At 49.4% G+C, this 11,848-nt stretch overlaps 1 protein-coding gene across 1 annotated transcript; it reads right to left on the bottom strand.

The window, feature by feature from the left end:
- Nucleotides 1-337: 337 nt before the first annotated feature.
- Nucleotides 338-9,906, bottom strand: FNDC8 (fibronectin type III domain containing 8). Its single transcript, XM_050765651.1, has 4 exons — nucleotides 9,562-9,906; nucleotides 3,669-4,044; nucleotides 1,432-1,668; nucleotides 338-793 (listed from the first exon to the last, which is right to left on the bottom strand). Exons 1-4 carry the CDS (start codon nucleotides 9,768-9,770, stop codon nucleotides 641-643), a joined length of 975 nt encoding a protein of 324 aa, XP_050621608.1. The 5' UTR covers nucleotides 9,771-9,906; the 3' UTR covers nucleotides 338-640.
- Nucleotides 9,907-11,848: the final 1,942 nt, after the last annotated feature.

Here is an 11,848-nt window from a genome sequence, read left to right as displayed (position 1 = left end):
GAGCTGGGATTAAACCAGACCCTTCCCCAAAGCTTATTGTGCACTTTGTACCACATCCCTTCCTCCAGAGCTCAAGCTAGTTTGACAGCTCATGGGCCACCACTTCTGTCCATGACAGCTATTTCTGTGTTTTTCTGGTGTAAGAGGCTTTTAGTCTTACAGCACCAGTCTCCCTGCCCCTGTCCCCCGCCCCACTGGGGAAGGGGTGATGGCAGCATCCTATTGCCTAGCTGCCTGTTTTCCATCTCCCTACTCATGTAGAGTCCGTCCTGGTGGAAGCTAAGAGGTGGGTGACAGCCCATCTGAGGCTGTCTGCAGCATAAAGCAGATTTTAGGGTGCTAGATGGCCTGCAGTTCTTTAATGAGGGACCTGGACCCAGCCCAGATTTGTGGGAGGACGGAGTCTAGCAGCTGTGGGCAGTGGCTGAGCCTAGCATGGCCTGGCCTGGGATGTCTCCGGGTGAACGGGGCCCCTATCTATCTAGCCTTGGCCCCAGCCCAGGGGTGGGGTTCCCATACCACTCTGCCAGGCCCTTGGGCCTGCATGGTGCTGGTGGTATGGTAAGTCTCACAGTTCTGGTTCCTAAGGGCCCGGGGCCAAAGCTGAAAGTTGGTGAGGGGTGTCCTGGGGCCCTCCCTGTTAATAGGGAAATAGGTATTCCAGATCCTCCAGCCTCCGCATCTCCTCCAGCCCGATGGACACGATCTTTCGCTGGGGTTCCTTGCGCCGCACGGTGATCTGGATGGGGTTGTTCTCAGGAAAGCTGCTGAAGTCAGTGGCCAGGGTTGCAAACTGAAGTGAAACAAGAAAACCCTTCAGAATTCCTTCCGAGATCTGAGCCTGGCTCTCTATTACCTCCTTTTTTTTCTGTCTGCTAACTCAGACCTGTTTTAAACAGCCTTATCCAACCTAGCCATTGGTGCAGGAAACAGGTACAAAGATGCATGACTCAAGCCTGTGCCTCCTCAGTTATGGGATGTTTCCAACCAAAGGGCTGTCTCTACTCAGGCCTCTACACCCCTGTACCCCTACCCATACCCGGCTGTTCCCTTCTTCATCCCCCTTTAGCCTCTTGTCTTGCCTGTTTCTTTCAATGCCGTTGACTTCCCAGCCTACTCACAATTATTGGCACTGAGTTGCAGAGTCTAAAAACCAATGGCTTTGGAAGGGGAACATTATAGTGATGTTGAAAAATACGTTCGTTGAAAAATACGATGTTGAAAAATGCATTCCTAGTGGGCCCCAGAGTGGCTTAATCCGTAAACCTTCCAGAAGCATGCATCCTGGAATTGATGCTTCTTGACCCAGGCGGAAGGAAAGCTAGCCAGATGAGACATGTGGGTATAGGGGTGTTCCCAACCTCCAAAGCCCTGGTTCCCTGGTTTGGGACTTCTCTCCACCCCCAAGACCCCTCTTTTCCCAGGGCTCACTTTGTAGGGCTTGCACCACTTCCCCACCCCAGCTGTGTTGGCTGCACGGACAGTGAGGCAGTAACATGTGTTAGGCTTCAGCTCCATCAGCTTGACAGTGGTGCCCAAGATCTTGTTGAAGATCCATGGACGATTCTTTGCCTTGGGCAACTCATTCTCCTGTGTCTCGGCCGCCTCCTGCAACAGGACCTGGTAGAAACTGACCGGCTGCTTGCCCAAGGCGTAGGTCCAGGAAATCTAGGGTAAGAGAGAGCCCCAAGGCTTCCTCATATCTGTCCTGTCCTTCCTGTCCCCTCACCCTCCCAACTGGGGTCAGGATGTCCCACGCCCATCCCCTGCTCCTGCTGCGACCCAGGCAGGTCAGATGGAAGGTGCGAGGTACTGCAGCACTGAGTGTGGAAGCCCTGCCCCGCAGCATGTGCTACTCTCCTGGGCAGCCCCGCCCACTTTAGGGTGCACCCTCGTTCCATATTTCTTCTACACCGGGGTTCCCAACCCTTGGGTCATGGACTGATAGCAGATATCCTGTGCAGAACTGGATAGCACAGCAGGAGGAGATCGGTGGGCGAGCAAGCGAAGCTTCATCTACATTTACAGCTGCTTCCCACGGCTCACAGTACCACCTGAGCTCCGCCTCCTGTCAGATCAGCAGCGGCATTAGATTCTCACAGGCGAGTGAACCTATTGTGAATTGTATGGGAGGGATCTAAGCTGAATGCTCCTCATGAGAATCTAATACCTGATGATCTGTGACTGTCTCCCATCACCCCCAAATGGGACCCTCTTGTTGCAGGAAAACAAGCTCAGGGCTCCCACAGTTTCTACATTATGGTGAGTTGTATAATTATTTCATTATATATTACAATGTAATAATAATAGAAATAAAATACACAATAAATGTAATATGCTGAATCATCCTGAAACCATCCCCCCAACCTGATCCATGGAAAAATGATCTTCCATGAAACCAGTCCCTGGTGCCAAAAAGGTTGGGAACCCCTGTTCTAGACTCTGTCAGCTGAGAAGGACCTTAGAAATCTTCTTAACAACTAGGTCCAGAGAGGGCAAGTGACTGGTCCATCATCACACAGCAATTAAGTGACAGCCAGGGTTCAAACCCATAGCTCCAGAGCCCATACACTTTGTACTACAATGGTTGCTAAGCCTGGTTAAGCATCTCAGGGAGGTTTTATAACTGCAGATTTCTGGGCCTGCTGCCTCCTGTCTGGTTTCTCCTCCATCTAGGCCAGTGGTTGTCAAACTTGGTGTGCATTAGAATACCTTGGAGGACTTATTAAAAGATAGATTGCTGGCCTCCGCCCCAAAAGTTTCTGAGTCAGGAGGCCCAAATGTGATGGAGGGAGACGAGAATTTAAATTTCTAACAATTTGCTGAGCGATGCTGACACTGTCCATCTGGAGAGCCCTTTGAGAAACACTGCTCTGGGCCATCCAACAGTGGAATTCCAGGCATCTTCCCAAGATACAGCTCGAATTGCTTTCATCATCTGATGTGAAGCTTTGTACAAAGCTGTTCCCTGTTAGTTACAGAAAAATCTATACAGTATCCTAACAATGGAGTACTCTGGAAGATGACCCCAGACTAACATTCCCCGTCCTGACCCCTGTCTTCACTTCCCATAGTGTAGGACGGTGTTGTTCGGCGTGTGGCCTGCGGACTGGCAGCACCAGCATCCTCTGCGAATCTGTTACTAATGCAAATTATCAGGCTTCACCCCAGACCCTCTAGGGAGGAGGCCTAGGAATCCCGAGGAGCCTCACTTGAACCAGGTCCTCATCCAGGGCTTCTCATGCTTTCCTATTCCTACAGATCACCTGCCATCTTGTTCAAATTGAGATTTCCTCCCATACTTTCCTATGAGCTTTTGCTAGGGTCCGCCCCTCCAGGGAATGCTTTCCCTCCTCCACCTCTAGATGTTTACATGCTGCCTCTGCTTCCCAGTTCAGATGTTACCAAAAGCCACCAGGCTTATTTCTGCATCTGGAAGTAATATATCTTTCCTCTGAAATCCTAGTGGCACTTCGCCTGAACTTTTCCTACAGCACTGAACGCTTTCTGTCTTGCACTGGAGTTTTTACAGACACGTCCTCTCCCTTCCTAAACCATGAACTTGAGGTCGAGATGCAGGTGGCAGGCACCTTCTCACTACCTATGGAGCTCAGCTCAGTGCCTGGCACAATAAGCCTCTGCTGAACGCATGAGCAAGGGAAACGCACCACAGCTGTGGAATTGCTGACAGTGTGCTCGAAGATGAAGGGGGTGTCCGGCAGGTCCACAACCACAGAAGATTCCGAGTGCGTTGAGGAGGTTTCTGTCTCCAGCTCAGGGTTGTCAAGGTCCAGCAGGCCCCTCGTGGCCATTTGGCACTTAGATGGGCATGGGCAGGGGCCGAGGGCCAGGTCCTCCTTTTCTGTATTCTTGGCCATCGGGGAGAAGCTGAGTTTGTTCAGCTCCCCCTCCAGCATCCCTGCAAAGAAGCTGCTGTTGGGCTGGGTCACAGCTAATTTGATGGGGTTCAGCAAGGTGGATGAGAAGGCAGAGATGCTGGTATCATCAGAGCTGCAATCTGAATCATCCACTGGCATCGGCTTCCTGGAGCAAGAGGGGAGACAGGTGAGTCAGATGAAGGAGGCCACCCCAGCCCGTTCCACCTGAGGGCTCCTGAGGACAGGCCTTGGGCTTGACTTACCAGCATGTCCAGCCACTTGCAAACAGCTTGGAACAGCCTCATTGCTCTATAGCATTGCATTAGAGTCACCAGGGCACTTACTAAAAATGCAGACTTTTAGTCTCTGGTCCCCAGTTAGCATGGGACTAGGGAATCTGCATCTTTAATAAGATTCTGACTGGGCACGCCGGCTCACGCCTATAATCTCAGCACTTTGGGAGGCCAAGGCGGACGGATTACTTGAGGTCAGGAGTTAGAGACCAGCCTGGCCAACGTGGTGAAACCCTGTCTCCACTAAAAACACAAAAATTAGCTGAGTGTGGTGGTGGACGCCTGTAATCCCAGCTACTTGGGAGTCTGAGGCAGGAGAATTGCTTGAACCCGGGGGGCGGAAGTTGCAGTGAGCCGAGATCGCACCACTGCACTCCAGCCTGGGCGACAGAGGGAAACTCTGTCTCAAAAAAAAAAAAAAAAAATCCTTAGAAAATCACAATTTAAAAAACATGCTAAAATGGCAAGTCCTCCCTCCAAATGAGGTGCAAATGCCCCAGGGAATAACCGCAAAGATCTACTGGGGTATGGAAGTAATACATTCAATTTCATTAATATTTATTTACTATTGTTTAAATCTTAATGGAATTACTAGTATTTACTTACATTTTAGTAGCATTTAATAATACCTATTTGGCCGGGCACGGTGGCTCAAGCCTGTAATCCCAGCACTTTGGGAGGCCGAGACGGGTGGATCACGAGGTCAGGAGATCGAGACCATCCTGGCTAACACAATGAAACCCCGTCTCTACTAAAAAATACAAAAAACTAGCCGGGCGAGGTGGCGGGTGCCTGTAGTCCCAGCTACTTGGGAGGCTGAGGCAGGAGAATGGCGTGAATCCGGGAGGCGGAGCTTGCAGTGAGCTGAGATCCGGCCACTGCACTCCAGCCTGGGCGACAGAGCAAGACTCCGTCTCAAAATAATAATAATAATAATAATAATAATAATACCTATTAATATCTAGCATGTAAAATTAACAGGAATACAAATACACATATGGGCCAGGTGCAAAATCTCAGCACTTTGGGAGGCCATGGCGGGTGTATTACCTGACGTCAGGAGTTCAAGACCAGCCTGGCCAACATGGTGAAACCTTGTCTCTACTAAAAATACAAAAAATTAGCTGGGCATGGTGATGGGTGCCTGTAATTCCAGCTACTTGGAAGGCTGAGGCAGGAGGATCGCTTGAGCCCGCTAGGTGGAGGGTGCAGTGAGCCGAGATCGTGCCACTGCACTCCAGCCTGGGCAATAGAGCAAGACCCCGTCTCAGAAATAAATAAAATAAAACAAATGTACATATGTTGGGGTGGATGCTCAAAAACTTGTTTCTTCCATTCTGAATTTTTAAAAATTATGAAGTATTTTAAACTTATACAAAAATATCAAGAATATTATATTAAACCTCCATTTACTCCTCATCTAGCTTTATTTTAAATTGTGTATTTATTAGTCAATGTGCGACTCTATAGGTTTCTTACACATTTGTTATCTCTAGATAAGATCTATTATTTTTCACGTTTGTAGACGTCGTATAAATAAAAGATATTATTCAGCACATATCCATCTGCAACTTGCTTTTTTCACTCGACTTTGTGCTGACATTCATCTATAGTGATACATGTAGCTCTGGTTCAGTCATTTTTACTGTTATATGATTTGCCATTACACGGATACTTGTTTTTGTTTTGTTTTTTTGAGACAGGGTCTCCCTCTGCTGCCCAGGCTGGAGTGCAGTGGCGCAAACTTCTAGGCTCAAGCCATCCACCCACCTTATCCTGAGTAGCTGGGACTACAGGTGCACATCACCATGTCTAGCTAGTTTTCGTACTTTTCTGTAGACGCAGGGTTTTGCCATGTTGCCCAGGCTGATTTCGAACTCCTGGGTTCAAGTGATCCTCCCAAAGTGCTTGGATTATAGGTATCAGCCACTTTGCCCGGCCTATATGGATATTTGTTTTGTTATCAATTTTTTGCTATTACAAAGAAAAACCTTGTACATGATCCCCATCACTTAATATTTTTTTTCTGTTTTTACTCTCTTTGTTTGTTTGTTTGTTTGTTTTTGAGTCGGATTCTTGCTCTGTTGCCCAGGCTGGAGTGGGCTGGTGTGACCTCGACTCACTGCAACCTCTGCCTCCCTGGCTTAAGCGATTCTCCTGCCTCAGCCTTCCGAGTATCTGGGATTACAGGCCCATGCTGCCACATCTGGCCAACTTTTGTATTTTTAGTAGAGATGGGTTTTACCATGTTGGCTAGGCTGGTCTCAAACTCCTGACCTCAGGTGATTTGCCCACCTCAGCCTCCCAAAGTGCTGGGATTACAGGCATGAGCCACGGCCCCCAGACAAATAAAAAAAAAAACAATATTTTTTTAACTGATGAAGAATACCAAGCCAAAAAGTTTGGCTTTCAAATCTTTTTTTTTTTACCTTTACCCAGAGTAAAATACACTTTCCATGGTAACTTAGTACGGGTATATATACATCTATAACTAAAACAAACATTTTGCAGACCAATACTTACTCTGTGTGCAATGGGCTCTGGAATTTCCAATTATATTATAGTTTATTTATTTATTTGTTTGTTTTTGGGACGGAGTCTCACTCTGTCGGCCAGGCTGGAGTGCAGTGGTGTGATCTCAGCTCACTGCAACCTCCCCTCCTGGGTTTGAGCGATTCGTCTGCCTCAGCCTCTCAGGTAGCTGGGACTACAGGTGCGACCACCATGCCCGGCTAATTTTTGTATTTTTAGTAGAGAAGGGGTTTCATCATGTTGGCCAGGATGGTCTTGATCTCTTGATCTCGTGGTCCACCTGCCTTGGGCTTCGAAAGTGCTGGGATTACAGGCGTGAGCCACTGCACCTGGCCAGTTTAGTTTTATCATAGTGGTCTTCACCAACTAGAAGGACTTCTTGACCCATTAATAGGTCACAATCCAGTTTGTGGATCCCTTACTCCCAGCCAGCCTCCCATGTCTTGGTTGATGAATGGGCCAAGTTTTTACTCCCCAAGTTCCAGCCTCATCAGCCTCCTTCTGGGAAATCCTGATTAGCCCAGATGGACATTTGGACAAGGGATAGCACAGGACAATCCTATGCTAGCCCTTGGTGGACATTTGGAATAAATGATTCCCCCACCAAGGTCTTTTGTAGACTGAAGAGTCTGGGTATTAGGCTGCTAGGCACTGGCTACATGCTGAACATCTCCTCCTCCTGATGTTCACAATAGCTCTGCTGGATGGGTGTTAGCCCCATTTGGCAAACGAGAGGTTGAAGGTCCCTGATCGATTTTTTTTTTTTTTTTTTTTTAAATACAGAGTCTTGCTCTGTCTCCCAAACCCGTGGCTGGAGTGCAATGGCACAGTCTTGGCTCACTGCAACCTCTACCTCCCAGGTTCAAAGGATTCTCCTGCCTCAGCCTCTCGAGTAGCTGGGACTACAGGCGCGTGCCACCACGCCCAGCTAATTTTTGTATTTTTAGTAGAGACGAGGTTTCATCACGTTGGCCAGGCTGGTCTCAAACGCCTGACTTCACCGCCTGCCTCAGCCTCTCAAAGTGCTGGGTTTACAGGTGTGAGCCACCCCATCTGGCCTCTGATCTTAACTAACTTGTCTAAGACCATAAATCTCTAAGTGGCAGAACTTGGATTTGAATTTGGGCTTCCAGCCCAAGATTCCCAGTATACCATGAAGTTTCCTACAAGTATCCATCACTTTAGCCACACCTGCTCGCTTATGGGCACTTTCAGGAATGGACACCACAGCCCTCTCATAGAATCAAGACCAGCTATGTAGTTTGTGGGGCCCAGTGCAAACTGAAGTACATTGAGCCCCTTATTCAAAGATTATGAATTTGAAGATAGTAACAGCAAAGCGTTAAACTAAGCACAAGCCCCTTGTAAGTGCAGGGCCATGTGTGCATAGGTCTGCACAGGTCACCCACCCATAAAAATACCATGCATGAGGCTGGGCGCGATGGCTCACGCCTGTAATCCCAGCACTTTGGGAGGCCGAGGCGGGTGGATCATGAGGTCAGGAGATCGAGACCATCCTGGCTAACACGGTGAAACCTCGTCTCTACTAAAAATACAAAAAATTATCCAGGCGTGTGGTGGGCGCCTGTAATCCCAGCTGCTCGGGAGGCTGAGGCTGGAGAATGGCGTGAACCCAGGAGACGGAGCTTGCAGTGAGCTGAGATCGCGCCACTGCACTCCAGCCTGGGCGACAGAGCGAGACTCCGTGTTGAAAAAAAAAAAAATACCCTGCATGTAATTCCCCCAGCCCATATCACCCTGCACCACCAGCCCTTCACTGGCTAACTCCTTTCTTTCCTTGGAGACTCAGCTCAAATATCACTTCCTTCAAGAAGCCTCCCTCAACTGCACCCAGTCTCAAGCTATACTAAGCGCCTCTGGTCCCTCAAGGCATCCTGTCCTGGCACTTACCAGACTATGCTGTATCATTCTCGTTATTGCATGATCCCCGTCCTTTCAACCCTGACCTCCATATACCAGTCTGGGAGCTCCTTAAAGGCAGGGACTGTGCTTTCCAGCTGTACGTTCCCAGAACTTCAACACTGGGCCAGACACCTTGCAGGTGCTCAAAGAGTTTTGTGGAATGAAGTAGAGGAAACCCAGACTTGGTGAGGAGGAACAGCAAAACCCAATCCGAAGGAAGGCAGGCTACTGGGGAACAGTCAGGTAGATGAAGTTGCCAAACAGGGAGGGTTGAGGAAGAGGAGCCATGGGGGTGTTGGGGGTTTGGTGGTGGTGAGGACCACAGCCAGACAAGGCAGGACAATGAGCACTGTCAATAAAACTGACTAATCCAGGAAGGCCTCCTGGAGTGGGAGCGCCATATGCCTCCAAGAAGTGATTTGGGGCTTAGGAATACATAAATAGATCCAACCTGCTCACACACTCTTCTCTGGGAGTCAAGGAACTGGATTGTGACAAGTCATGGAAGTACAGCTTTTTTAAGTCTCTCTGCCCAGCCCCCAGCTCCAGCCTTTCTTAGAAACTATAGGCACGGTGGCTCACACCTACAACACTGTGGGAAGCTGAGGCGGGAGGATTGCTTGAGCCCAGAAGTTCAAGACCAGCCTGGGCAACATGGTGAAACCCTGTTTCCACAATAAAAAAAAAAAAAAAAAAAAAAAAAGAAAATGAAAATTAGCCAGGTGTGGTGGTGGCGCATAAATAGTCCCAGTTACTTGGGAGGCTGAGGTGGGAGGATCATTTGAGCTCAAGAAGTCAAGGCTGCAGTGAGCTGAGATTGCACTGCTGCACTCCAGCCTGGGTGACAAAGCAAGACCCTGTAAAAAAAAAAAGAAGAAAAGAAAAAGAAAGAGAGAGAGAGAGAGAGAGAGGAAAGGACCAGATTTGTGTCTTACGGTAGGTTGATGGTATCATCCTCCAAGAAGTTGACCAAATTGCCCTTTGAGGAAAGTGGGAGTCCTTTGGTAGTGACGGTCCGGTTCATAGACTTGGGGTTTGGAAAGGGTTTTGGCAGTTGGTCGAGGGCATTCATCATGTTGAAGTTTTCTTTCTTCAGTACAGCCTCCTCCCCATCTCCCACTTGATGGAGTGCCTCTGATGCCATCTGGTTTGTTTGGGATGACAGCTGTCACTGTGCAGGACAACCCAGCTGACCAGAAGCAGAGAGAAACTGTGGTGGCAATGGCCCACCTTTAGTCTGGGCAGGATGCGGGTGCAACGAGCTGACTTCATAATCATCACAGAGTGTAACAATTACGGGCCAGCCTCCCCCCTTGATTTGAGGCCACTGCTGTCCCGCTAGCTATGTGGCTGGCCAGACCAAGGGCCAGTGTGACTGAGAAGCAGCATCATGAGAGGGGTAAAACCAAGGAACAGACTGCATGAGCCCTTGGGCCCCTTCCAGCTCTAATACTCCATGGTGAGAGCAGCCCTGCCCTTCTCTGAAGATCTCAAAATGCCTGACACCTGTGCCCTTCAGCACTGCCCTGCGAAGGAGAAGGATGGTGACAGACGGGCACGGGATGTAGAGGATGGCGGTGTGGCCCTGAGAGATAGGCAGTATTAGAAAGTGTCTGTTGGGGAGGGAAACTTTGTCCGTAGATGCCAAGGCTCTCTATCCTGAAACCACAGGCGGCAGATTCCACTGTGCCCAGTAGGTTGGGGAAAGGGAAAGCCCAGACGGTTTATAGGGGTTCATGGCTCACATATGATCAGACTTCACTGCTAGAATTCTAAATGTGCTACACCGACACTCCCAATACCTTCCTGTGTGGAGGGACAATGGTGGTTGTTGCAGCAGAATACAGAGATAGGCCACACCTGATCTCTGCTCTCAGAGAAACCACGTTACAGTAGGAAAACATGTACACAGCTTCATGGGTGGGGAGGGGAGCTGTTAGAAAGCACTGGCTCTGCAGTCAGACGTGGATGTGAAGTCCAGCCCTGTGCTGCCTAGCTGGGTGACCTTGGGCAAGTGACTTAACCTCACCGAACCTCAGTTTCTTCATTGGTGAAACAGGGATAAAAAATAGCGCCTCCCTCACAGGTTTGTGATGAGATAACCATGTACAGTTTTATTTCTTCCTGTGGATGAGGCAAAGAACATTTAAAAATGCCAAATTATGCCGGGCGCGGTGGCTCAAGCCTGTAATCCCAGCACTTTGGGAGGCCAAGACGGGCGGATCACGAGGTCAGGAGATGGAGACCATCCTGGCTAACATGGTGAAACCCCGTCTCCACTAAAAAAATACAAAAAACTAGCCGCTTGAGGTGGGGCGCCTGTAGTCCCAACTACTCGGGAGGCTGAGGCAGGAGAATGGCGTAAACCCGGGAGGCGGAGCTTGCAGTGAGCTGAGATCCGGCCACTGCACTCCAGCCTAGGCGACAGAGCGAGACTCCGTCTCAAAAAAAAAAAAAAAAAAAAGCCAAATTATGTATTTTTGTGTGTGTTCTATATAACTAAGGTTTTCTGCCTTAAAATAAATAAATAAATAAATAATAAATAAAGGCCAGGCACGGTGGCTCACACCTGTAATCCCTGCACTTTCGGAGACGAACCCAGGAGGACTGTTTGAGCCCAGGAGTTCGAGACCTGCCTGGGCAACACGGTGAAACCCCATTTTGTAGAGGTGAAACCTCTACAAAAAAAATACAAAAATTAGCTGGGCAATGTGGCGCCTGACTGTAGTCCCAGCTACTCAGGAGGCTGAGACAAGAGGATCGCTTGAACCCAGGAGGTCGAGGCTGCAATGAACTGAGATCTCACCAGGGCACTCCAGCCTGGGCGGCCGACCAAGACCCTGTATCAACCAAAACAAAACAAACTTTTGAAAAACAGACGCAGGTGTCCCTGGGTGCTTTGCTGCTTCTTGGCACCTGTCGTATAATCTGTAATGATGTGATTTCTGTGATTCCTTTTCATTGTCTGTCCCTCGCTCACAGGTAAGCTCCCTGGGGGTAAAGGCGGGTCGTCTTGGGTCGCATTTTGTCCCCAGCGTTTGGAACGGAAATTGGCACACAGAAGGCTCTTTAGAAGGCCGGTGTGTGTGCTGCGTTAGAAAGTAGAGGCCGGATGCGGCCGTGGGTGGCGTGTTGAGCGCAGAGCGGGTCGTGGGCGGTGGAGAGTGGCGCGCCGCGGGCTGGGTGTAGGGGGCGCAGCGGCTCTGCCCCACGCGGCCCGCA

This window comes from Macaca thibetana, chromosome 16, assembly GCF_024542745.1.
Source record: "Macaca thibetana thibetana isolate TM-01 chromosome 16, ASM2454274v1, whole genome shotgun sequence".
NCBI lineage: Eukaryota > Metazoa > Chordata > Mammalia > Primates > Cercopithecidae > Macaca > Macaca thibetana.
The sequence above is the reverse complement of the archived record's forward strand: the minus strand, read 5'-3'. Positions and strand labels throughout refer to the sequence as shown.

Bases quoted from the DNA above. Each gene is read 5' to 3' on its own strand.
- FNDC8 (XM_050765651.1), bottom strand. From the start codon at position 9,770: ATGGCATCAGAGGCACTCCATCAAGTGGGAGATGGGGAGGAGGCTGTA. The intron at 4,045-9,561 runs GTAAGACACAAA...CTCTTGCTCCAG, and splicing joins GATGATACCATCAACCTACC to GAAGCCGATGCCAGTGGATG. The intron at 1,669-3,668 runs GTGCGTTTCCCT...CTCTTACCCTAG, and splicing joins TCAGCAATTCCACAGCTGTG to ATTTCCTGGACCTACGCCTT.